Below are 24,182 nucleotides of genomic sequence, written 5' to 3' on the forward strand. Positions count from 1 at the left end.
GTTGGCAGGAAGCACACAAAAAATCCTTTCAAAGTTGGAGCAAAAGCAGCCTTTTTGCATTTCTTACGCAACTGTACAGTCCTAGATATATCTTTTAATCCTTTTGCCCAGCCTCTTGGGCTTTGTTTTCTAGCATTCGTCTGAGCAGACCCACTTGTAGGGGGAACGGTTGTCCTAGCCAAGTGGCTCGTTGAGTGTGATCGCGGATATCATCGCCGGTGTTTGGATGCAACAGAGCAGACAAGGGACCACGGTTTATCACCAACCAAGGGATAAACGCACCGAATTGTGCTGGCGTAAATAGATTGACTTCGAACATGGCGATGGGGTGGGGTCCGATTGGTTTATCCCATATTCTGTAGATGCGAAGTTCTGGGACTGTTTTGGGTGTCAGTTGGTGTGCGCAAGGTTTGCTATGGAAGGGGAAGGGGTAGACACACATTCTCGTCGGATACGTTCCCATAGTTCGGTCGCAAAGGTCACTTCTGTGTCGATGTTTTGTTGGAAGTAGATGTGGACGTCGAAGCCGCCGCGTTCGTCGTTTGTGATGGGGGAGGTGAAGGAGTCGTAGGCTGGGCTGGGCTTGGATGCTGGCGGGTTTACGTACGATTTGCCATCTGCATTTTTCTCGCTGTGAGGTTGTTTAGTGCCAGATACACAAAGACGGTTATATTGTTGAACATACTCTGACAGTCGAGGCAGATTCTTATATCCTTCAAGAGGAGAAGGGTAGGTATAGATTGATGGGTCTGACATGGTAGTGGGATATTTGATGGAAGACGAAGGGAAGCAGGGAAATTTGGGCAAAGCAGTCACGATAGAAAAAAAGATACAAACAGAAAGGAAAATCAATTCGTTGTATACAAGGAGAACATATACGTTATTAGAAGTAATGGCGAACTCGGCTTACACAAGCCCTTCGGAATTGGAGCGCACTCGTGCTTTGCAAGCTTCGGGCTGAATTGCGCGATCGCTTATGAATCTCGTGATAAGTCTAAAGTGCCAAAGATGGGCAAACTAATCATCAAGTATGACCAAGGCTAGCACGTCTCGGCAGGAATATCTAGTAGTTACCAATAAATGCTGTCGTGAGTTGTTGTTGGTAGAAAAGTAGAAGCGCGTCAAGGGAGCGGCTTCCCGAAATTGATGCACGTCATCCCAAGCGTCGCCAAATCACGAAGCAGGCGCGTCCGAGTCGCGAGACTCCTGAGATTCTTTGAGCCTCACCTTTGTTGCAAAAGTGCAAGTTATACAACACAATCACATGTCGAGTCATGTCAGAAGAGCGGATAGCAACTCTTCGTGCAGAGTTGAAGACATGGGAGAAGCAGTTCTCGATACAACACGGCGGGAAGAGACCGAGTCGTGAGGACATCAAGAACAATGTCGAAATTGGTATGCGGGCACGAGACCTCGAGGGTATATGTTGATGCTGATGACTTGTAACAGCTGCACAATACAAGGAGTATGACAGACTACGAAGGCCGCCGGCAAAGCAGTCCGAGTCGCAACACGCCAAACCTACAAAGACACTCCATGCAACACCCAGGAAGGCCGCCGCTCCAACAGCAACACCACAGAAGCGCAGTTCACAATTCTTGATACCGAGTGTGCCAGCAAAAGAAGAGCATGTAGAACTGGAACCCACTCCTGCTGCTATACGTATGCACCTCGGACCAACACCACAGAAAGATGGCCATATCCTGAGTCTATTCGACGACTTGTCGTCAACTGCTTCCAAGCCTTCACGAACCGCTCTTGCAACAATAGAAGCGAACGCGAACTTTACACCGAGTAGACCATCCCAACTCATGTTCATGGACGACGAGTCGCCACCGGAAAATGTACATGACCGCACACCGGCATCAAGCAGCAAGCGCTTCCTACTCGACTCATTTGTCTCGACAACACCTCTGAAGCGGAAACGTGACGACGAGGAACCCACTCATGCTACGCCGTCTAGTGCTAAGGGTCTTTCGACACCCGCTTTCCTGCGTAGATCATCCAACATGCTCATCATGGACACCTTGGTCGAGGAAGCCGAGAATGACCACGAGCTCAAGAGTATGAACATTGGCAGAATGAGACAACCGCCTTTCAAGAAACGCGGCATTGTTAGAAGTCTGAGCAGCATCATCCAAGGCTTAAGGAAACAAGAGGATGACAAACTTGACGAGGAGCTAGAGATGATGCGTGAGATGGAAGAAGGTGATGAGGATGTTGCAGTCAAACCTACTGTTCAAGTCGCCGACAGTCAAGTCGTCATGCCCTTGGGTCCTGATCAGGGTGTTGAAAGCGACGAGTCTGAAGAGGAAGATACCGGTAGCTTCAGAAAGCCATGGAAGAAGAAGGGCTTGAAGCGCCAGACCAAGCGAACCAACAGTATGTCCACTTGCAATCTGAAGTACACGACCAATGCTAATCCCTAACAGTGCGTCCTCAACCCAAACCCAAGGTCCCAGCTCAACCAGTCCAGCCCGACGCAGCTTCAGACGACGAAGGCAATGTCGCCGAAACACAACTTCCCGACCATCCTCTTGACGACATCTCAGACGCAGAGTCCGACGCAGCATACAGCGACACAGAAGCAAAGCGGAAGCGTCAACTCACCAAAACCACCACAACAGACAATCATGACGCCTCCAAGAGTTCCAAACCCGATGGCATTGTCAAGAAGACTGCTAGAAAGATCAGTGCCACCGCCCATGCGAATTTCAGAGCGCTCAAAATCAAGAACAAGAATTCGAAGGCCAGTGGCAGAGGCAGGTTTGGCAGACGATGATGATGAAATGTGTGGTTTCTTGTTGGAGTTGTGCATTTGCTAGGAGTTGTTGCATTGGTTGACGAGAATACCCGGACATGGCTTATGAAAGCGATATGGGAGGGACACAAGGCATGGCATAAACACATTGTAGGCGTTCAGGGAGACAATCGTTTTTCCATGCTAAGCCATGGCGTTTTGCATTGTAGGTACAGAAGCAAATTTTTCATGTCTAAGCGAAAGCAATATTGATTTAATGGTGCAACGCCATTTCATCACTCAGCAACCCTTTCCTCCTTGCCCTTTTCCATTCCCCATTCTTCTCGTTTGAGCAACTCCACCATCCATGTCCCCATCATCCTCGAAACTTGAAGAGCGAACTCCCAACCTCGATTACACATCCCTAATCATCACCATCACCCATCACCGCCGCTCAAACCTCGAGCCAGATTCAACCCATCACATCATGACCACGAACCCTCGAATCCCATATCCCTGGACTTTTGGATCTGCTGCTTGACGAAGAGATATTGTTCCTCCATTGACTTTGGCGATGCAGCGACGACGGCAAGGCCCAAGTACTCGATGTACAAGATACCTTTTTCGTTGATGTCGGGGTTGACGGGGAGTGGTGTTTTTGCGGGTTTGGCGTTGTCTGTGTGGTTTGCATCTGCGGCTTCTTCTGCTTTCTCGCCGCTCTTGCCATTTTCTGATTTTTCCTCGGAGTTGTGGGTAGTGATGTCTCCACACTTGGGCTCGTGGATGATGTCTTTCTTGCTGACATCGCAGTCCTCACCATCTTTCTTTCCACCACCAAGTCCTTTGAAATAGTTGAAGGTGTCGGATTCTTTGACCATGGCGTAACTTTTGATGATCTTTCCAGCAGCACCGGAGGGCATGATCTTGTTGTTGTTGCGTTTGAAGAGACTTGGGCTTAGGAATTTGATTGGCGAGCCCATTACCGAGTCCACCTTCTTTGGGGAAGGTCGCATTGGAGTTGTTGTAGTAGTGATGGAAGTGGAAGTGGAAGTGGAAGTGGCAGATGCAGTGGAAGTGGCAGCAGATGCAGAGGCACTAGCAGCGGTAGGTCCAACAGTATCGAACCGGAAAACAGAAGTTTGTGGAGAGTTGAAGGTAACAGGTTTGAACTTCTGCACCTGCGTCGAAGACGAAGAAGAAGAAGAAGCCAAGAACGGCGAAACCAGTTTTCTCGAACAAGCATTCAGCAAACTGGATGCAGATTTCTTGCTTGCAAGCGTGGTGATCGTGTCAGCGGAGCAAGAAATCATAGAGTCGCGCTTCTTGGTAGACGCAAGATCGGATCTGCTGGATTTGGGCGAGAGGAGGTTGGAGGAAGGGTTCGAGATGTCAGAGGTACTGGTGGTGGCACTGTTGGTAGCAGAGGAGGAGGCGGAAATATGCAGGGCTTCGGCGAGTTGGGTGTAGAGGTAGTGGCGTTCGGATTGGTAGGCTTGGGGGGAGGACCAGGTTATGGGGCGGAGTTCTGGGTCGGCGGAGAGTTGGGCTGATGTGAAGAACATGGTTGCTGGTATGTGGGAATGGTGGGGGCGGCGCCGGTTGTCTTGAATTTGCGTATGACTCGATTGAACGATGGACCAAACGACTTTGTTGTAGAACGAGATGGAGAAGATGAGATGGCGATGGAGGAAGAGGAGAGGAAGAAGAGTGCGGTGCAGAGTCTTATTGTCTGAATGTGACTAATGATTGAGTGAGAGAGAGTGAAAACATGGACAATAGTCACAATAGTAGTGAGTGAACGGGTGGTATTGAAGAAAATGGTATTGGTCGTCATTGATCAAGTGAAGGTGAAATTCGAGAAGTGAAGCTTCACTAGCAGATGATCGATACGGTATTTCTCGCTGCCCAGAATCGATCGATTGGTGCTCCAGAATGATGGGCAAACTTCGCTACTCCTCTTCTTCATCCTCCTCGACCATCCTGAGCTCTCCTTCACGATTAAATAGCTCGTCGTCCACCTTACGGTATTGAGTCTCCTAAGTCTGGATTTTCTCCTTAGTCTTCTGATCGACGGCATCGCGCTGTTTCTGGAGAGCAAGAAGTTCATCCTCATTCTTCTTACGCCCGGCTTCGAGCCTCTCCTCGAGAACAAGGATTTCCTCCCGTATCTTTGTGGCCCCCTTCATCTTTGCGATCTTTTTCATGAGATATCTGATCCTGACCTGCTGCAATTTGATCGTGTTGGAATCGTTCTTGGCCGGGGCTGTCAACCTTTCGACATCGCCTGTCAATCTCTTGATCTTGTCCTCGAGCACAACGTTGATCGGGCCACTGATCTCGGAGTCCTGGACGAGGTTGGGGTTTGCATCGGACTAAGCAGTCGCTCTGTCAGCTCGATGGCACAGGAGAAGTTTTTAGTGAGTAGAACTTACCATCATATCAATCTGGAGAGCCGATGCTGAATGTACTTGAGCGAGAGGACACTGTCGAGTTTCTGGCAGGATGTTTGTGTTGAAGAAGCGAGTTGATGTTTAGTGCACGATGACGATTGATGAAGAGTGATAAATCTCCAGTAAATGGTTTTGCATTGTCGAAGCTCATCTAGAGTGAAGCACGTTGGAACGATAACAAACATTCATGTGAAACGAAAGTCTGTAAAATAGGCCCGCTTCCAATCTAGTAGTTCTGGAGTGCTGGCATCTACAGCCAATTACTCCTGCCGTCACTGCTCCTCAAAATTTTTCCAGGCTCATCTCGATCATTGAAATATTTCGTGACTTGAGCGAGAAGGCTCTTTTGGAAGTCGCGTGCGGCGATAGCACGCTCATTGATGACGGCAGCAACATCCCTCTGGATCTTTGCAGCCTTCTCCATCTGTGCAACCTTCTCCTCAAGCTCCGTGTTGCGTGACATGAGCCCTTTGTTCTTTTTGTGTATCTGGCAGACAAGCTGGACATGATGCAGAAGTTAGCGTTCGTCTCCCTGGCAGTGGACTTGAGACGGCAAATTCTCGTCGTCGAGAGCGGTGCTGTGCTGATGTATCGTGCCCCTATGTCCCTCTCAAAAGTTAAAACCACACCACCCTCCCTCTTCAAAATAGCAAAAAAACCCGAGCCTCGAAAGCTCCTGGGAAAACCCTTCAGACGCTAATTTCCTTTGATCTGTGCCACCACTGGTGGTTAAGCCATTGCGCCAACTCAGAGGATCATGGAAGGTAATTCAATTTTGTGAGGTTATATGGCATATGGTGTGTAGCGGAAGAACCAGGGTTCGATTCAGGGGGTGGCGGGATTCATTTTGCAGTCCTCAATTTGATGAGATGAATTCTCTCGAAGAAGATGCACTCACGCGGTGGAGATATGAAGATGGTGTTGATGTTTGCGGTGTTCTCGTGTAACTTTGACGTGTTACTGTCACTGAAGAAGAGTTTTCGAAGTAGAATATCTTTGTTGAAGCAAGTCCAAGAATGGGTGAAGTTCTGATGTGTTGTCGGAAGGGATAGCGTGTTCCCGGTAAGTAAAAGTTTTCGATTCTCTATCGGCTTCTTGATCAAACCAGTATTTTCCCTTACTTTCAAGTCACGACTTTTGGGACTTGGAAAGCAACAGGAAATTCAACAGATTGTGTCTGTTTTTGATGGACCATGGCTGCTCAATCCAAAAACGCAGGACGAGGAAGCACTGCTCCAGGCCAGTCCTTCCTTCTACCATTGCTTCTCCATCTTGATTCTCTGACCCATCTTCAACCCTCTCTCGCACTCCTGAAGTTCCTTCCCAGCTCAAACGTGCTTAGCCTTGAGCGTAAGGAAGATCTTCTCAGCCCCTTCCATCTGTGTAACCGTCTTCACGCCTTGTCCACCAACCACCGACTGCGAAGAGAGTCTGTCTTGCAAGTCTTTGATTTGCGTATCTTTGGCGCGAATACACTCCTTGAGCTCGTCGGTGCGGATTATGAGCTTCTGATTTGCGATCTTGAGAGCTACGTTTTCTTTCTCGAAGTTGGCGATGTGTGCAGTTAGACTTTCGTGGCTGTCCTTATTTGACGGCTGCATCAGTGTTGTGCTGTGGACGAGTCTGGCTGATAAAGGTTCAATCAACTCACTGGCTGCGTCTTGGGTTCTCGCTCTTGGATCTGTGAGTTGGATCTATGACAGGTGCTTTTCGGACGCTGGTTGCATGCTTTGAGCATGTGGAGTGCGCTGTTGTCAGTGTTAGAGGACTTCGCGGCCGAATGATTATCTGTAACAGAATAGTGAACTGACCGGAATTGCGAGACTCGGGTTGGTAACATCTTTGTAATCATCTTGGTGAGTGTGGTCGGCTTTACGCAGTCAGAACAATCTCCAATCCTTTGATGACGCTTGCGAGAACGATGGTCTGCTAGAAAGAGAGGATGCAGGGTTTGGAGCAAATAGAAAAACAGCCTTGGTGTTGAAAGTGAAATGAACTCGTGAAAAAATGAAGGTGAAGGCGGATGTCAAAAGTGCTCCACAAGTGAATCAGAAGTACCCTCTTTCAGGTTGTCCTGTTTCCAACTACAATTCAAGGACTGGGGTTGGGAAAGTAAAATTGGGAAGGAGTGTATTGACTGCCTCGAGGTGACCGCCACTGTCTCATGATTGTCATCATTGACAATGAGGAGCGAATCGTCACGACAACACAAGGAACCAGGGATTGTTGTAGACGCCCTCAGAGAAAGACCTCATATTCTAAGCGTGCTGTATAAAGAAGGATAGTGAGTGTTGTGGAAACCGTTGATCGTTTCAACCTCGACTGTCGTATGAAAATATCTTGCGGGAGGTCGAGTGTCATGCATAGGGGAGTCCAACATCAGGCTGATAAGCTACTCCATGCGAACGACGAAGGATAAGCTGGACACAGCGATTAGTACTGTACTCAGGATGATTAGTTGTTGTTTTGGCTTACTTCAAGACAAAGCTCGACTCATCTGCTTGCGCTTCCCGGCGGTCAATATTGCACTCGCGCCTTACATTTGGGCTACTCAGTCTATCAGTATTGGCAGGTCTGCAAATCAGTGTGATCATGCTTACTGGTGGTTCCTTCCAGCTCACGTGCAATCCCCTGGTAAAGAACAGACTTCGGTGTGTCGATTAGTTGTCGTGAGAGATGGCCGTGTCCTTTTCCTCGGACCTAACGATACGTCTAGGACCATACATGCTCTCGAAGTGCTTTACAGACTGGCTTGTCCTATACTGCTCGTCGAGCTCGCTGAGCTTGTCTCTGAGTTTGTCTCGGATACTCAGACGAAAAATGGGGCCGGCAAGCCGAACATTCAGGTCATTCATCTCTTCCTGCACCTTCTTGAGAATGTTGGCATTCTTGACGATGATCTCCGTGAGTCTGTCGTTCTGGGCGCGAAGCGTTTGGTTCTCTGCTTCGAGCTGCGCCTTCTCGGTGCGGGTTCTCTTGTAAGCTGACTTGAGCCGCTTGTTTTGGTTCATACATGTCTGAATTGTCTTGCTGTAGCCGGCGGCCCTGGTTGTGGCGGCATCCAGAGCAGTGGCGATGGTATCGAAATGCTCCTTGATGGTTTGGTCAGGCATGGTGGCAGTGTTAAGATGATCGTTAAGAATTGTTGTGATTGAACGTTGTGAGTTGAAATGTGAACGGCGATTGTGATGGATGATGGATGTGGATGTGGGAGGGAAGAGGCTCCATGTCACGAGAAAACAAAGCTAAGCTGTTCGCGCCTGCCTCATGTTCGGAACCAGAAATAAGATCACTCAAATCAATTTAATCAAATAGAACAAGATGCACAAAGAGGTCACGTTTCGCGCATAAGGGTATTCGGGGAATTGTTTCAGAGCGATTTGATTGAGGGCAAAGCCAACTAAGACCGCAGGGCCGTCGATTAACTTGTGTGTACGTGGCTGCTCTATTGTGTTTCAGGGCAAAGGGCATGATTGAGAGGGGAGGAGGACGGAATTGGAAGCACCCAAGAGTACATGCTAAAGGCGGTTGATCTCTATATGATCTTGTCAACAATCGAGTTCAAAGGTGTGTTCGTTGAGACTGCCTTACCCCTGAACTCAGAGCCGACACAACTTTTGTCTCGCCCTTCCCATTGTTACATGTCTTCAGTGAACGAACAACCATGGAAGATGCGTCGAAAGATCAGAGAACCTTCAAAACCTCGCCGAGACGTCCAGCGTCCATCATGCGCTCTTCTTCAGTTGCGTCCCACAGCTTCAATCTGAGCTCTTTGTCCTCGGCTTGCAGACGCTCGACTTCGTGCTTGAGTTGCATATTCTCGTCGATGATCTTAGTGATAGTAGCAGCGCTCTGAGCAGTAGCGGCCTTGGCCTCAGAGAGGGCGATCTTGTTTTCGTGGAGGAGGTTGATCAGATCGTTCTGTTTTTCGACGGCGGCTTCCATGGTGACTGCGAAGGGAATTTTTTTTCTGGATTTGTGCAGGGCTCGATTGTGTGCGGATGTGTGGTCGGTAAAGGGCAAAGGGCAAAGGGTAGACTGGGAAATGCGCGAGTGTTGTTTTTGTGATGATTGTGGTAATGTGAGAAGATCTGTCTAGAAGCTGATAGATCGTCAGCTTGTTTCTCTCAAGCAAACAAACAAATCGTAGCAAACTCACCGGAAGAAAGAACTTGAATCAACCACGCTCAATCTCCGTTTCCCACAGCTTTCTGTAGACTTCTTCCAATTCTCTCTTGAGCTCGTAGTTTCTGAGTTGAAGACGTTCGTTCTCATCATTGAGTTTCTCGTTCTCTTCCGAGGCACTTTCCACCGTATGACACATGGCTTTGGTGATTCTGGCTTGGACACTGTTCTGTTTTGCTCCCATCTTCAAGGCGCGGGAGAACAAGCTGATACGTGGAGCCATGGTGAAGATGGCGCCGTGAAAAAGGTGCGGTGAGTTGTATGTAAGACCAAGAAAAGATAAAGAGCGGGGAAAGAAGGAGAAGCAGGTTGTGAGCGGCTGTGAAAGTTGAGTCCCTGGTTCGCCAGGCAGTCGTCGGAAGATTCGTAGTCGACACAAAACCGGCAGGAGATCCTTCGGTAGCTTGAGCATCATTGTTTCTCCACGTTTCCTTCTCCTTCAACAATACCAAACCTCTCTCGAAAATCTCTTAGTTCCTCTTTAGCAGCTTCGACGTCCGTTCTCAATTCTGCAGACGTCGTCGAAAGCGCTTCGAGAGCGGCGAGCTGGTCCCTCAAGTCCTTGTTCTCTTCATACAGAAGCTTCAACCGGCCCTCAAGAACATTCCTTCGAAATTTCTGTGCTGCTTTGAGCCATGCGATCTTTTCCTTTAGCTTTCTGATCTCTTGATGTGCATCGCGCCAGACTTGTCTGTAGTGGTAGGTCTTGTCACGAGCAATGCGTAGTTGATCTGTGACGACGTGAAGTTGGTGCGCCAAGTGTTCGTTGATTGTGGTGTTCATAATTAAGAAAAGTAAAAAGACTTGGGCAGAGTTGTGCGCCTGATGCGGAAGTTACGCGACGAAGAAAAACAAAGTTACGCAATGTCGTGAAACTCACGAAGTGGAAGTGACGTTGGATGAATTTATGGAACAACTACAACTGGCCACCACCCGCAACATCCTCCGGAGATAGCATCCCGACTTTGACACGTCATCGTTGGCGTATTGAACATAATTCTTCAGTCAAACTTGATGATAGCTCAAGAGGTAGTCACAAGTGTCACAACAGTCTCAAATCACGAATTCATTTGGCAAATGGAGCAGATGGGAAAGATCCAGAAGAATCTATGTTACTTTTGCATTGACGACGATTGGGAAACTGGTGCATCTCTATTTATCTTCTTCTTACCCGTCTCATCTTCTCTTGTCGTTCTTGAAACCTATCGGCTTCCCATACTATCCTTTCCAACTTCCAAGTCTTCTGCTGGAAGCTGGAAGGGTAGATCACAACAGATCTGGACATTGACGGTGCTTGTTGTTTGCTTTCATGACAAAGTCGTCAAGTTGAGACGTGATCGCTCGTAGTTTTCACTGATGGTGGTGCTATAGAGGTTCATTAGTCTTTGACCAGACCGAGCAGCAAACAAACTTACTCCTGGATCACTTTGCGCAATCCTCAGGACCTTCGGCCTCCTCGAAAGACTTCTCAGTAGCAGTCTCAGCGTCTTCCTCAACCTTCTTCATTGCCACAGTCTTTTCGTCCATGGCAGCCATGATGTCAAGAGCCTTCATGTGGCTGCCCAACTCGTTGAACAGCACCATCTCCTTCTCAGCCTTCTTGATCTGCGCATCGATATCATATGCATAGTTCTTCAAGACAGAAAGATCATTGGCGATCTTCTTCTGCTGGATGTGGTAGTCGAGCTGTTGACGAAGATGCTTGACCTCCTCCTCAAGCTCCTTGTTGTAGTCCTCGAGTTGCTTGATTCTAGCCTTGAGGAGCTTGTTGTTTCCAGCAGCGGTAGCGACGGCCTGGTCTTTGGCGACCTCATTCTTCAGCATGTCGATGTTTGCCTTGAGGTTTTCGTTCTCGTCCATGAGGTTCTTGTTTTCTTCCTTGAGGAATCCGTTCTTGGTTCTGAGATACTTGTTGGTGAGGCGGAGCTCTCTGATGTGATCTGCGGGTGTGACCATGTTTGCGGATTACTTTCAAGCGTGCCGTGTGCTTGAGTGTTCCGAGGTTTTAGTTGGCGAAGCGCCGAGATGAAACGCGGCTAACTATTGTCGAGAAATTTTCGAGTCTCGATGGCAAGCGAATAGTCAGGCGAGCTGATGGGAAGCTCCAACGGCGAACTAAGTGATACATTGATATACACGATTCCCAGAGGACTTCGAATCGATCAGTTTACGTCCGTGCCAACTTCCATGGTCGACTGCCATTGACGATGTCTCCTTCACTTGTAAAACACTCTCTTCATCTCTCCTCCTGACGGGCTGTATCTTTCTCGTGTCAAATACGTCTTCTCAGGTCCTGGAGGATTGTCTTCCATGTCTGTCATGGTCTTATTTCCCACTCCACATCCATCTTCGGCGCAGGGACAACCTTCTTCGAGCTCGCCTCGCACTTCGCTGGTCACTTCACCCTAGTGTCGGGCTTCATGTTTTCGCTCTCCGGTTCACCCATCATTCTCTTCCGATCGCAGAATGTCTTCTTCGGCCTGAAGGACTCGACGGTCAAGTACGTATCGGATGCTTTCGGCGTTCTCTTGAGGCTTGGAGCGCGGCTCACATTGCCTTTCTTCCTTGAGTTGCTTGATGGTCAAATTGGCTGCCTGACACCTTTTGATTGAAGACGAGAGTCGATGCTCGAGATCTTTGGCTTTGTGTTCCAATTCATTGTCGTTCTCCAGATTTGCCTTCTGAGACGTCTCGATAATCTCTTCTTGAAGCTTGACTTCTTTCTCAAGCTGCTCGACCTTCTGTTCTAGTCTTATAATGGTTGCATTTGCTGTCTGAAACTCATAGACGGAGGTTTCGAGTCCACGATCGAGATCCATGATTAACTGCTCGGTCATCTCCATTTCGTCATCGTCCTTGAGGTTCGATTTCCGAGTATCTTCCTTGTGCGATGTGAGCAGCCTCTTCAACTGCTCGTTCTCCGCTTCCAATTGTTCGATGGTAGTGTTCGCAGACTGGTACATCATGATGGAGTTTGAGAGTTGATGTGTCAACTCGTCATGGTTACTGAATCTCGCTTTCTGCCGATTATCGCGGATGACTTTGGTGATACGATCCTGGATGTCGTGCAGTGCTTTCGCTGTCTCTTCGTCCATATCACCTGGTGTAATGTGATTTGCGATGTTCGAGGAAGAATGTAATGATGTGTTTGAAAAACTTTGGATTGAGTACAGATGTCTGAAACTGTTGTAGTGTTCAAAGTAGAAAGGCATTGTAAATCGTTGTTGGCCGATCACTCTTTCCTATTCCACTTCGAAGCGAGCGTATCACGTGTGGCGGACTCCTACCTTGGACCGTTGCAACTTCTCTTGCTTAATCCCTCCATCATTTGTTTCCACGTCTGAAGGTGAGAACAACACGTTCGCTCCTTCCTCGATCCTGCATGCAACTGCTTGAACTCCAAAAACTGGACTGTCTTTGGAGCTGCGAAATCAGTCTCGCTGTTCCCCCCTCATCCGTTTCTAGACCCGAGGTTAGATACGTCAAACTTCCTGCTCTCATCAGATGGTCTAACTCACGAGACTTAAGAGCCGTTCCTACTTTTCCAGCTCCGTGATGACTTTGAGCGCCTCATCCAACTTCGTCTTCAGTACCGGAAGTACGTTCTTTGAAGCCAGCTCGCGCTCTTCCAGTTTGCGCAGCTTGAGAATGAGCTTATCATTCTTGTCCCTCAACTCGTACACTTCTTCTTGCCATCCTTCAATCGTTGTGCTTGCTGCTTCTTCCTGCTCTTCAAGGCGCTTCTGAAGTTTTCCATGCTTCAGTTTGAGCTGCTTGTGGACTGTGCTCATTCTCTGCGACCTCTTGAAGGAATCCTTGAGCCGACGTTCGAGTTCTTTGACTTTTCGTTCCAAGTCTTCTTCGTCTCCTCTCTGGCGCTTGCGTGTGACGATGGAAGTGAGTTGTCGCTGGATTCCGAGCAATTCCTTTGTGGTCTGGTCGTCCATGTTGGCTGATGTGCTGTGGCTTGTGATGTTGATGAGATGATTCAGAGTCAAAAGAAAAATTACGAGAAGCTAGTTGTCATTTAGTCGAGTGAAGTAAGTGAAGCCCTCGAATATCATTCTCGGCCGTTTCTTACTGTTGTATCTCAAGCCTGAGGGAAAACCGCTCCCACTCGTGACTCGACAGAATCCCCCTTCACCAGTGCAAACCATTTTGTCGTCATTCAGAGGCCAAATTTACCCAAGGTCTACCATAATAATACTAATCTTTCGGTGTAACCACCACCCATCTCAAACCAACCTCACTTCCTCCCCCTCTCTAACCCCCTCAACAACTCATTCTCCAACACCAACCTTCCCACCCTCCCCCTCAACCCCCTATTCTCCCTCCCCAATCCCTCATTCTCCCTCTTCAACTCCCCACACTTCTTCTTCCACGCCTCCAATTCGTCGATTTTGGTTCTGAGCTCATGGTTTGTGTCCAGCAAATGCCGATTCAAGATTTCGAGTCGGGATTCTAGAAACGGGATTTCGCGGTTTTGGTTGCGGGCGTGGAGTTGGGAGGATATGGGGACGATTGTGCGGAAGGTGGAGAGGTTGTTCCAGCGGGGGGAGGTGTAGTTTCTTGTGTTTGACATTTGGAAGAGGTTGAGGGCTGTGTTTGGAAGTTTGCTGATGGAAATAAGTGCTAGACTTGAACCTTGGTGGATGTAGGTGGGAGAGAGGCTTGAAGGAACGTTTGGAGGACTAGAAAGGTACTGTGTAACCATTAGCTTACTTTGAGTCTGATGACCTACTGAGTTTGATGACTTTTGACAAGATAGTAGGCGGCATCATGGGGATGTACCAGATGATATCTGTGGCCAACGTAGTGGTGACGGGGCAGCAATGTAGCTCAGCAAACAACTTTAAGATCAGAACTGGAGATCTTCAACAAGTCGTGTCATTCTTCACGCCAATAGATGCGGCGTGCAACCATTCCTCTTGTTACATTTCCGTACCTCGTCCTGAGTTATTCTCAGCCAGCCGACTTGTCCTGATGACTGACAGTTTCGGATGTTTGCCCCAACCAATCCATTTCCTTCCTTTGTGTCATCCTCCATAGTTGCCTTTTTGGTACAACAGATGGCAAGTACTACATTGCAATTAGCACCCTGACCACCACAACTCAGAGAACCACCACCACTTACTCAGTATTTCTCCTCCATTTTAAGTGTTACAACTTTCCAAGAAGTTTTTGCAGATCAAGCTTCTGCTGTAGCACCTTGATCTCCTGTCGATGCAAATTCTCCATGTCTCGGATAGCTTCCTCGATGCGCAGATGTTTCATCTCTAGTTCTGCGTACGTGATTTGGAGCTGGGTAAGTTGGAGATGTAGGTGCTCGTTATGAAGACTTAATCGAAGCATCTCATTTCTTGTTTGGCTGATAGGGGTGATAGCTGGGTAAGTGTTGATTGCATTCGGGTCTTGGTTTTCTTTGTCTTCCATGATGATGGTGTTGGAGAGATAATCAACGTATGAGTAAGAAGACGATAAATGTTGGAGATATGGGAAAAGAGTTATTGGAGATACTGAACAAGGCAAGCACACACTACGTTGTCTGGAATAGGAAGGTGTAGTAACTGAATATAAAGTAGCGTTGTTCCTTCCCTCCAGGCCTATACAGATGTGCCCGCGAAACAGACACGAGCCGACGAAACATATCCTTAAAGGGCAGGAGCAGCCCCTTTACCAACACATGACCAAATGTTCAGCAAACTACCACAAGGTGTCAGCGATTTCCTGCATCATGGCTGTGAGCTATTGCAATCAAATACCTTCTACTAGGGTGGTTGTGGTTGTTGTGCCGTAGGCATGGTCTTCTTGATAGTAACCATAGTCGAAGGCTCAGATTTCTCCGCATACAGCTCAGCAAAGAAGTTGTCGATCTCGTCGTTGGCAGAGATGCCCGATCCAGGTGTCGCTTGAAGCTGAACAGTGTGGGTTGCTGTAGCCAGCAGGGGCTCTTCGCCAGACATGTCGATGGCTTTGTCCGGGCCACCTATCTGCGGGATGGAGTATGCAGGATTTGCTGTAAGCAGTTCCACGACTTGCTGAGATGGTGATTGCGAATCGCCAATGGTGGCTACTTTCTTCCAACAAGGAGGGACGATGGGAATTAGACAATGGATGATTACACTGACCATACTGAAGAGGTTGGGGTGTAGTGTCAAGGTTCGTGGTGCTGCTTCGAATGTGGAACGAAATCAAGTGTTGGACAAACCAAAGTGACTGGGAAGGAGATCTTATATGGGACAGCTCTACACTCGTAGGTCATGACCGAGGAGACACTAGAGCAAAGCAAAAGCTGAGTTTGAGCTTGAGAAGGCAGAGAAGTCAATAGTGCAGATCTTGAGTGAGATGTCCAAAGCCTCTTTCCAAATAGTGTCGAGGTAGCACGTAGCGATCTCGAGAAGATCTTCTTGGGGTTGTTGCCAGGGAAAAAGAATCTCGCACGCCGCTGCCAGGCTATCAAACCCACTTTCCACCCAGGTCACTCAATAGCGACCTATTCGCACCACGACTTTATCAGAGATGAGGTTGTATAGATGCAAAAGAAAAGACGAAAGACAAGAGACGCAAGATGATGATCGATATGATCGTTTCTTCAAGGCAGGAAAGAGTGGAACGAGGGGTCATGAATTGAGTTCCACCTTAAAAAGTGGTCAAAAGACAAGAAATTGAAGCATGAGGAAACCTCGAGCTTGTGTGTTGTGACCCCATAGCCTGTTTGATTGTTTGGAAATGATTCACCCTGATGCTTGTAGAGTGTTTTCTGTTGATCATGCTCATAGGCTTGCTCATGCGACCACGCGCAGATTGTCCATCCCCAATCGCTCAACCTTTTCTTGCGCCATTGCTTTATGGCTTTGTCGTGGCCTGCTATCTGGTCCGCAATGTCGTAGTAGTGGGGGCTTTGGTTGGTCTTGGTCAGCATTGCTGCGCCTGGTGTGATCTGATGTCGATACACTCACTGGTGTTGATTGAGTCTAGAGTGACTTCTCAATCACCTCTGCGGGCTTGTCCATCTCGCCGATCTCGTCCATCTTAGCCTCAGGCTCGCGCTGGTTTGTAGCGAGCTCTGCCTGCTTGTCCACTACAATCTGGAGTTTGCAGTTGTTGATAGTAGCAGTGACATACATCTCGATAAGCTTCTCGGTGCCGGCGATGTCCTTGACCAATCCTTCGGCGGTGACTCTAGCCTGTTCTCCGGCAGCGGAGAATCTCTCTCTCTCTTCGGTAGTGAATGAACGGCCCTCTGACTCTCTGGCTCTTATAGAGGCAAGCTGTTGACGCGGAGCTCTGCCCATGTCTACAAAAGCCCTTGTCAGTCCTGATAAATTGCGAAGCGTGTGAAGCGTGTTGGATCTTACTGATGGTGATTCTGTGATATTGGTGACTTGGTGTAGGATGAAAGTCGAGCTTAATACTCGATGTTTGTATGTGGGCAGAGAGAAGGAGGAAAGAGCAAAGAGTGGAAACTTATAGCAGTGATTTCGACAACACCGAAGCCTATGGAAGTGACGAGGACGCGAGATAGAGTGAAGCTGCATACAACGAGTGATTTGGTGTTGTTTCTTCTCTTGCTGGAGGATACTTGTCAGCGTGCGTGATCAAGACTCAATCCACTGCTCACCGTTCTACTCCTCATCATCGTCCTCGTCTTCGTCAGCACCACCGCCAGGAGCCGCAGGACAACCCAGCATCTGCTTGTAAAACTCATCACGCACAGCACGAGCATTGATAGCCTCCATACACAAACTACCAAAACCCCAAACGACATTTCCCACCAAAAGCTCAAAGTCATCTCTAATGTCATTGAGTGTGCGGTATTCGTTGTTCATGATCTTCGCTTTGATCATCTCCACATTGATGTACTGTTCAGGGGCTAAGCGTGCAGTTTCTGTGGTGAACCAGTTGGTGTTTTCCAGGTCCAGGGCTGCTTTTTGACGCATGATGTTTCTCAGCTTGGCTTTGACGTATTTGATTTGTGCTTTGGTGAGAGAATTGTCGCCCAGATCCCTGGTGCGAGGCATGATCTATCATTCTAGATGTCAGGAATGCACTGATGTATTGCAGATAGTGTGCTTACTGAGCATGAAGAAAGGTGGCTCGCGTGTTGACAGGTTCTTGCGCGTTACCGGATGGAGTTCATGGTCACGGCTGATAAACGTGAGTTACGCTGCGCAGTCGCGATGGTGTCGTCGCCGAGAGTCCACATCAGAACACATTGGACGACCCCGGTGAACTTGCCAATGAAGTAGGCTATCGAAACAAACATGAAGAAACATAACTCTTCATCACCAGATACTTTCCTGACTCACCAACGAGACGTTCAGCACCTCGTGCTGTCAGAGGTACATCAATTCAGTGCAGCTTACACGTATAGTCTCCCGGATGATTCCATCTGAAGCAGAGATTCTCGAAAGAGAACTGTTGAAACACGAAGAGAGGAGCGCAATTGCTGAAGCTGTAGATTTGAGAATTGATTCGTCATTTTGTGCTAAGCAGGTAGTTGTTCTGCTGGTGTGCAGCGTACAAAGGCTTCTGTACCTTTGCCGAGTCTGGTGCAGGACTCTCTCCGATCGTCGACCTTTTCCTCGAATTTGATCAGAGTGCAAGCATTCGGTGAGCATGTTAGGCTCCAGGACCGCCGTTGAAACTCCAAGCAAAGCGGTCCGGGTGGGCAATGCAGTTCGCAAATGGTGCAGCGATTATTTTGAGTGGACAAGCGTCATTACTCGTTAACATCCAGTAAAGACCACAAGCCCTCATTTCTTGTCGTCCTGGGCCTTCTTCTTTCCTTGCTTCTGCTTCTTCCTCTTGCTACGGTCTCTCTTCTTGAGGGCTTGCATGCCTTGTTTGCAGATTTCGGCATAGCGTGTGTAGAAGGATTCCAAATTGTCCGGTTGCACAACCGTGCTAAGCTTGATCTTCTCTGACTTCTTGCGATCCTTGGTCTGCGAGTTGCCGTCTGTTGCGCGGATGAGGATGGGTAGAGGTGCTGATGGAGGTTCGAGGTCGGCGAGAGGGGAGTCGGCAGGCTTGGAGGAAGTGGATTCATCATGTGTTACTTGGGCATGTTAGGGATATTCGTAAAGGGTAGTAGAAGAACTGCGCACATCGCTTCTGTGTCAAGAAGATGCTGCCGTGACCTTTCTGTTGGCGCGTCTCAAGGAGAGATGCCAGCTTGGTGAAGAACTACACATACAGTCAGTCAATGCATTGAGAAGTACATCTGGGAGACCCTACCTCATCATTACTCGTATGCGACGACATGGTTGTGATGTGGTATAGAAGATGGAGAAGGTGTCAAGCACAAGCGTGCAAGGTGCTTCGTCGTTGCGACATGCATGAGGAGTTACTAACGAACAGCTGTCTTAGTTGTCGGCAGCATGTTCGTCTCTCTAGCGTTCCCAAGTAGACATGTACGTTCTATAACAAATCATGACGGCAGATGACCTCCGAGAATGTGGGGTACTTCACATGCCGCCAAGCTCGCTGTCAAGACATTATTTTATGCTCTTGCCATTTTTATTTCTCCAACACCAAGAACACTCGCCATGCGTCCAAACGATTCATTCATAAAGCCGAAGCTACCGAAAGCTCTGCTGGACCAGATCGGCGGTGATTCTAGCAACAACAAGAAGAACGCCCCAACACGGAAGGAACGCCGCAAGAACGAAAGAAATCAGAAAAAGCAGAGCCACCAGCAATCGAGGTCTCGCCCGCCGCCTCAAAGGCCACAGCCGCAAAGACGTCCTCAGCCGCAACCGCAACGCCATGTCTACTCAGAGAGCGAAGATGATGAACCTACGCCACCCCCAATGCCAAAGTCGAAACCTGTAAAAGATGCTGCCGACAAGCCTAAGTCGATTCTGAAGACGACCAAGAAACAAGACCCGCCGAAATCAAAGGCCCGTGAAGAGTCGCCACCGCCGGCTCGTGTATCACGAGCTGTCAAGGATAGATTGGCTGCAGATGATGCTGAAATCGCTGCCCTCGAAAAGAAATTAGGCATCAAGTCGACGAAACGCTCAAAGGCGTTTGCAGACGACGGATTAGACGACTTATTGGAAGGCCTGGACGACGATGACGACGAAGGCATTGACGGCACTAAGAGGAAGCGATCAGATGACGACGAATGGTTGCGACAGAAGAGGCGGAAGGTCAGTCAGGCCAGTGTCGCACAGCAGGAACCCTCAGACAACGAGGAGAGCGAGGACGGGGATGAGGATGAGGAGGAGGAAATGAGTGGTGACGAAGACGAGGACGATGGCCTTGACGGCATCATGGACGGTTTAGGCGAGAGTGACGATGAAGATCTCGACCTTGACGGACTGGATGATGAGGATGAGGAGAACGAAGACCTGGATGGCGAAGATGAGGATGAAGAAGATGACCTGGAAGATGGCGACGAGGATATGGACGAAGAAAAATTCGCAGACTTCGACGAAGATGACGAGGACAGCGAAGAGGAAGCGCCTGCTCCGAGAGTGCGCGAGAACCCCTATGTTGCTCCTGTACCTGCTGGCGCTGCTCCCGTTCAAAAATACGTTCCGCCGTCTTTGCGAGGTGCTCCCTCCTCGGACACTGAAGCCCTGGCACGCCTCCGTCGTCAGATCCAGGGTCAACTCAACCGTCTTTCTGAGGCAAACCTGCTGTCCATCTTACAGACCATCGAAGAAATCTACCAGAACAACCCTCGTCAATATGTCACAACAACCCTCATCGACCTTCTACTCGGACTTATCTGCGACCGCACTACTCTGCAGGACACTTTCCTCATCCTACATGCAGGTTTCATGGCCGCTCTCTACAAGGTCATCGGAACCGACTTTGGTGCTCAAGTCATTGAGCGCATTGTCAACGACTTCGACAGACACTATACTGGAGGCACCACAGCAGGCAAGGAAACCTCGAATTTGATGGCTCTTGTCTCCGAGCTCTACAACTTCCAGCTTATTGGTTGCAACCTGGTCTTTGACTACATTCGTTTGTTCTTGACAGAGCTCAACGAGGCCAACACAGAACTCCTGCTGAAGATCATCCGTAACTCTGGTCCTCAACTTCGCTCAGATGACCCTACAGCTCTGAAGGATATCGTCATGTTGGTTCAGAAGGAAGTCACCCGCATTGGAGAGGCAAACTTGTCAGTGAGAACGAAGTTCATGATCGAGACCATCAACAACCTCAAGAACAACCGTGTCAAGACCGGTGCCGTTGCATCTGCTATCGTATCAGAACACACGACAAGGATGAGAAAGACGCTTGGATCTCTCAACAACAGATCTTCGCTTAAGGCAAGCGAGCCTCTTCGTATTGGATTGGCAGATATCCGCGACACTGAGAAGAAGGGTAAATGGTGGCTTGTTGGTGCAAGTTGGCTTGATCCCGGAAAGCAGTCCAAGGACCAGGAAGACGAGCCCGCTGTCAAAGTATCGAAGAACGACTCAACGACAGTGTCCGCAGATGACGGTAGCGTTGATTTGATCCAGCTGGCGCGTCAGCAGGGTATGAACACAGACATTCGTCGCGCCATCTTCGTCACCATCATGTCAGCCTCAGATTACCAGGATGCACATATGCGTCTCCTCAAGCTCGGTTTCAAGAAGGCACAGGAGCTTGAGATACCTCGCGTGCTGGTTCACTGCGCAGGTGCTGAAGCCACCTACAACCCTTACTATACACTCATCGCTAAAAAGCTCTGTGGCGAGAAGCGCATGCTCAAGGCCTTCCAATTCGGACTCTGGGATATCTTCAAGCGCATGGGCGAGAAAGCAATGACGGCTGACGATGAGGATGACGCTTTCGACGATGACGAGGACGAGAACATGAGCACTCGTAAAATCGTTAACCTGGCACGCTTTTACGCTGACCTCATGACGGAGGGTGGTTTCCCTATCACGGCCCTCAAGACACTCAATTTCGCCTACCTTCAACCTAAGACGAACACGTTCACTGAGGTGCTATTGACTAGAATTCTCATCAAAATGATGAAGAATTCTGACGGTAGCAAATGGGAGCTATCAGTAAACGAGGTATTCTCAAAAGCTCAAGATGTACCTGATATGGTACAAGGCTTGCGCTACTTCATCGAGAAGGTGGTTAAAAAGGCCGAAATCGCCAATGGCAAGAAGGAGCGAAGGGCAGTGAAAGACGGCTGCGCGGCAGCTATCGAGGCCTTGACGGCGCATGTCGCTCGTGAGGAGGACGACGAGGACATGCTGAGCGACTCCGATTAGGAGGCTCTCACTGGAGAGATGCGGCATTTCAAAAGCATCGTGCATTTTTGCAGCTAGAATAATCAGTGCCCTGGGAGCATGGGATCAAGCATTGTCGATACGATCCAAACATGACCAATTTTACTCCAGTCCTTCTGGCTATGGCTTAATTCAAGCCGAACTGTCTGGAGCATTTTCTCTCTGGTCGCTCATGGTTCCAGGGCTATTTGTATGTTGTAGTATGTCAGAGGTGCGAGGCTATGCTCGGTCGGGCTGTTGGGTTGTTCGTTCTTTACTTCCGCGATTGAGGCAATTAAACGAACGAATTGCGTGGATTCATGAAATTCCAACATATTGTAGATATATCGGACAAGCTGTGCAGGCTCTTAGAACTTCAAGTAAGCCAGGATGAATATCCTCTGGGCTTTCCAGAAAGCAATATTGTTGGTTGATGATTCTTCTATGTGTGTCGCCTTGGAGACAGGGTGGTAGCAGTTGCGAGATTCCGGCATAAAACGAGCACATATATGCATAGATTGTGCACAAGACCCTGCGACGTCAGCTGCATCGTCACTTCCAGTTTCGTGGGGAAGCGGTTTCCCATTTCATCCAAGTCCCTACCTACGTGGAAACACAAACCAAACACACAACATCAAGCAAAATGGCAGACGACGAACTAGCAACTAGAGCACCTGAAAGCGACCTGGCCGAACAGAGCGCCATTCCCGGTGACTCGGCCGTCGACCAGGGACCCAGTCTTGGAGTGAGCCTCCATTCCATCAACAAGTGACACGAACCAAGCAAGCTGATGGTAGCAAAGGAAGAGTCAGCACAAATCCATGAAGCAGGACGTAAGCTCTCTCTCACATCTTCATCTCTATCGAAATCCCATACTAATGTGGAGTCACAGAACCCACTTCATCCTCCCAAACCCCCACCGGCGAAATCACCAAATTCAACGACATCGACTGCTACATAACCAAACCAGCCGACTACCCGCACGCACCCAGCAAACTCCTCCTCTTCCTGACCGGCGGCACTGGCATTCACGCCCCAGCCAACCAGCTCCAAGCCGACGCCTACGCTGAGCAAGGCTATCTGGTCATCATGCCTGATCAATTCAACAATGATGCAGCTCCCAATTCTGTATTCGCTGCTGGAGACGACAATACTTCTTTCCTGGAGTCTTTGAAGTTGAGGGCTGCGGAGGTGGCAAAGAGCTTCAGATTGGATATGTGGCTGGCGAGACATACACCGAGCTCTGTGCTACCGAGGTTGATGAAGGTGTTGCAGGCCGTCAAGGATGAGTTCGCTGATGCTGTGCAAGCTGGCGGTGGTGTGTATTGCGTTGGTGTCAGTGTTGGTGGCAGACACGCTCTGCTGTTAGCCAGCGAACTGGGCGCCGATGTCTTCGAAGGCCAGAAAGAGGTCAGTGAAGAGGCCGCTGGAAAGGTGGAGGAGGGCATGGTCAGGAGAGGACCTGCTGTGAAGGCTGCTGTCATCCTTCATGGTGCCACTATTGAGAGAGAGGACTTTACTGGGGTCAAGAGTCCTATTGGTTTGTTGTCTGTGAATGAAGATCCGCTGTTTAGCGATGAGGTTCGCCAGGCTGGCATCAAGAGTTTGAAGGAGAAGGGTGTTGATGTTCAGGAATGGACATATCCTGGAGTACCACACGGTAGGTCTCATTCTTCGCTTCATAAGTAGTGGCTAACAGAACGTTACAGGCTTTGCAGTTGTCGGCGAATACCAAGACGAGACTATCAAGCAGGCACAAAAGCAGGCGTTCGAAGTCGTCCTCGATTGGTTGAAGGCTCATTGAGTATGAGGCCTTGCTCCACCTGTCTTTCTGCATTAATACGTATTGTTCCTATCTTCCCCATCTCAGCCTTCCAGCTGCCTCTCGAAACATATCTATCAAAAGGCAACAAGCTTTTCGGATTCCATGAGTTGTCCAGAGAGAGAGCAGCACTGGTACTTAATTTCTCTTACTCTCACTGGACCCCCTAGGTGATCTGAAAATCATCCTGCATTTTGACAAGCATATAGCGCACACTCTATTGGAGAGCTGAGAGCTTCGATTCGAAAATTTCATCTGGCATCCCAGCGAGCCAGCTACCCCCTGAATCGGCTTGTCAAAAGGCAAGAATGTATTCGAATTGCTCAAATGGTCCGCAGAGAGTGTAGAGAAGTCCCGCTCTCCTTGGACACTGAGATCAATTTGAAAAGCATCCTGCAATTTGACATGTACAAACAGAATCCTGTAGGGGAGCTGGGATGTACCCCTGTCTCTGATTTACTCAAAATTCTTTCACTTCACTGACTTTCTATAGACTTCCTTCACTTTCCTAAGAGCTCTGGACTCACTGGGAATTTCTTGTTGTCCTTTCACTGTGTCATGCTGGTTTGCTTGTAGGTTATTCATATGCTCTTCACATATCGTTTCGTGGAAGATTCACTAGGCAGTGAAACGTAAGTATTCACTGGTATTATTTGTTCACATTGACCCCTGCATTTTCGTCCGGGGTTTGGCACAACTTCTCACTCATCTTAGCAGCGTGATCACGATTTTCTCTCATCTCAGCAGCGTGATCACGA

General features: G+C 48.8%; 14 protein-coding genes across 14 annotated transcripts; 3 read left to right on the forward strand and 11 right to left on the reverse strand.

Moving 5' to 3' along the window:
- Positions 1-40: 40 nt before the first annotated feature.
- Positions 41-756, reverse strand: M438DRAFT_321701 (uncharacterized protein; the record flags this gene model as incomplete). Its single annotated transcript, XM_029902929.1, has 3 exons — positions 41-378; positions 441-631; positions 686-756. 3 exons carry the CDS (start codon positions 754-756, stop codon positions 95-97), a joined length of 546 nt encoding a protein of 181 aa, XP_029759461.1. The 3' UTR covers positions 41-94.
- Positions 757-1,227: 471 nt separating this feature from the next.
- On the forward strand, positions 1,228-3,051 carry M438DRAFT_406839 (uncharacterized protein). Its single transcript, XM_029909867.1, has 3 exons — positions 1,228-1,395; positions 1,450-2,382; positions 2,433-3,051. Exons 1-3 carry the CDS (start codon positions 1,275-1,277, stop codon positions 2,780-2,782), a joined length of 1,404 nt encoding a protein of 467 aa, XP_029759462.1. The 5' UTR covers positions 1,228-1,274; the 3' UTR covers positions 2,783-3,051.
- A 174-nt stretch (positions 3,052-3,225) lies between these two features.
- On the reverse strand, positions 3,226-4,497 carry M438DRAFT_366626 (uncharacterized protein; the record flags this gene model as incomplete). The annotated part of the gene is made up of 1 exon (XM_029907894.1): positions 3,226-4,497. Exon 1 carries the CDS (start codon positions 4,300-4,302, stop codon positions 3,226-3,228), a length of 1,077 nt encoding a protein of 358 aa, XP_029759463.1. The 5' UTR covers positions 4,303-4,497.
- A 131-nt stretch (positions 4,498-4,628) lies between these two features.
- Positions 4,629-5,264, reverse strand: M438DRAFT_346886 (uncharacterized protein). Its single transcript, XM_029905784.1, has 2 exons — positions 5,173-5,264; positions 4,629-5,112 (listed from the first exon to the last, which is right to left on the reverse strand). Exons 1-2 carry the CDS (start codon positions 5,176-5,178, stop codon positions 4,777-4,779), a joined length of 342 nt encoding a protein of 113 aa, XP_029759464.1. The 5' UTR covers positions 5,179-5,264; the 3' UTR covers positions 4,629-4,776.
- A 1,254-nt stretch (positions 5,265-6,518) lies between these two features.
- M438DRAFT_336603 (uncharacterized protein) lies at positions 6,519-8,303 on the reverse strand (the record flags this gene model as incomplete). The annotated part of the gene is made up of 5 exons (XM_029903903.1): positions 6,519-6,785; positions 6,842-6,938; positions 7,731-7,737; positions 7,791-7,836; positions 7,896-8,303. The coding sequence occupies 5 exons, from the start codon at positions 8,301-8,303 to the stop codon at positions 6,519-6,521; spliced, it is 825 nt and encodes a 274-aa protein (XP_029759465.1).
- A 571-nt stretch (positions 8,304-8,874) lies between these two features.
- On the reverse strand, positions 8,875-9,598 carry M438DRAFT_366628 (uncharacterized protein; the record flags this gene model as incomplete). Its single annotated transcript, XM_029907895.1, has 2 exons — positions 8,875-9,281; positions 9,373-9,598. The coding sequence occupies 2 exons, from the start codon at positions 9,596-9,598 to the stop codon at positions 8,875-8,877; spliced, it is 633 nt and encodes a 210-aa protein (XP_029759466.1).
- Positions 9,599-10,917: 1,319 nt separating this feature from the next.
- Positions 10,918-11,331, reverse strand: M438DRAFT_244532 (uncharacterized protein; the record flags this gene model as incomplete). The annotated part of the gene is made up of 1 exon (XM_029899577.1): positions 10,918-11,331. A coding segment is annotated over one exon (414 nt), but the record flags the coding sequence as incomplete, so codon positions are not given.
- A 482-nt stretch (positions 11,332-11,813) lies between these two features.
- Positions 11,814-12,587, reverse strand: M438DRAFT_336606 (uncharacterized protein; the record flags this gene model as incomplete). The annotated part of the gene is made up of 1 exon (XM_029903904.1): positions 11,814-12,587. One exon carries the CDS (start codon positions 12,585-12,587, stop codon positions 11,814-11,816), a length of 774 nt encoding a protein of 257 aa, XP_029759468.1.
- A 324-nt stretch (positions 12,588-12,911) lies between these two features.
- Positions 12,912-13,322, reverse strand: M438DRAFT_336607 (uncharacterized protein; the record flags this gene model as incomplete). The annotated part of the gene is made up of 1 exon (XM_029903905.1): positions 12,912-13,322. The coding sequence occupies one exon, from the start codon at positions 13,320-13,322 to the stop codon at positions 12,912-12,914; it is 411 nt and encodes a 136-aa protein (XP_029759469.1).
- A 176-nt stretch (positions 13,323-13,498) lies between these two features.
- Positions 13,499-14,112, reverse strand: M438DRAFT_381819 (uncharacterized protein). The gene has a single exon (XM_029908907.1). It carries the CDS (start codon positions 14,087-14,089, stop codon positions 13,622-13,624), a length of 468 nt encoding a protein of 155 aa, XP_029759470.1. The 5' UTR covers positions 14,090-14,112; the 3' UTR covers positions 13,499-13,621.
- Positions 14,113-16,865: 2,753 nt separating this feature from the next.
- Positions 16,866-17,603, reverse strand: M438DRAFT_45096 (uncharacterized protein). The gene is made up of 2 exons (XM_029910114.1): positions 17,453-17,603; positions 16,866-17,399 (listed from the first exon to the last, which is right to left on the reverse strand). The coding sequence occupies exon 2, from the start codon at positions 17,394-17,396 to the stop codon at positions 17,001-17,003; it is 396 nt and encodes a 131-aa protein (XP_029759471.1). The 5' UTR covers positions 17,397-17,399; positions 17,453-17,603; the 3' UTR covers positions 16,866-17,000.
- Positions 17,604-17,813: 210 nt separating this feature from the next.
- M438DRAFT_366630 (signal recognition particle 14kD protein) lies at positions 17,814-18,639 on the reverse strand (the record flags this gene model as incomplete). Its single annotated transcript, XM_029907896.1, has 3 exons — positions 17,814-18,433; positions 18,483-18,561; positions 18,613-18,639. 3 exons carry the CDS (start codon positions 18,637-18,639, stop codon positions 18,132-18,134), a joined length of 408 nt encoding a protein of 135 aa, XP_029759472.1. The 3' UTR covers positions 17,814-18,131.
- Positions 18,640-18,987: 348 nt separating this feature from the next.
- On the forward strand, positions 18,988-21,554 carry M438DRAFT_299746 (uncharacterized protein; the record flags this gene model as incomplete). Its single annotated transcript, XM_029902040.1, has 2 exons — positions 18,988-19,671; positions 19,729-21,554. Coding segments are annotated over exons 1-2 (2,310 nt in total), but the record flags the coding sequence as incomplete, so codon positions are not given.
- A 691-nt stretch (positions 21,555-22,245) lies between these two features.
- On the forward strand, positions 22,246-23,406 carry M438DRAFT_276385 (dienelactone hydrolase; the record flags this gene model as incomplete). Its single annotated transcript, XM_029900848.1, has 4 exons — positions 22,246-22,347; positions 22,405-22,435; positions 22,495-23,262; positions 23,312-23,406. 4 exons carry the CDS (start codon positions 22,246-22,248, stop codon positions 23,404-23,406), a joined length of 996 nt encoding a protein of 331 aa, XP_029759474.1.
- Between the last annotated feature and the right edge of the window lie 776 nt (positions 23,407-24,182).

Source organism: Aureobasidium pullulans (assembly GCF_000721785.1).
Source record: "Aureobasidium pullulans EXF-150 unplaced genomic scaffold scaffold_12, whole genome shotgun sequence".
Taxonomy (NCBI): domain Eukaryota; kingdom Fungi; phylum Ascomycota; class Dothideomycetes; order Dothideales; family Saccotheciaceae; genus Aureobasidium; species Aureobasidium pullulans.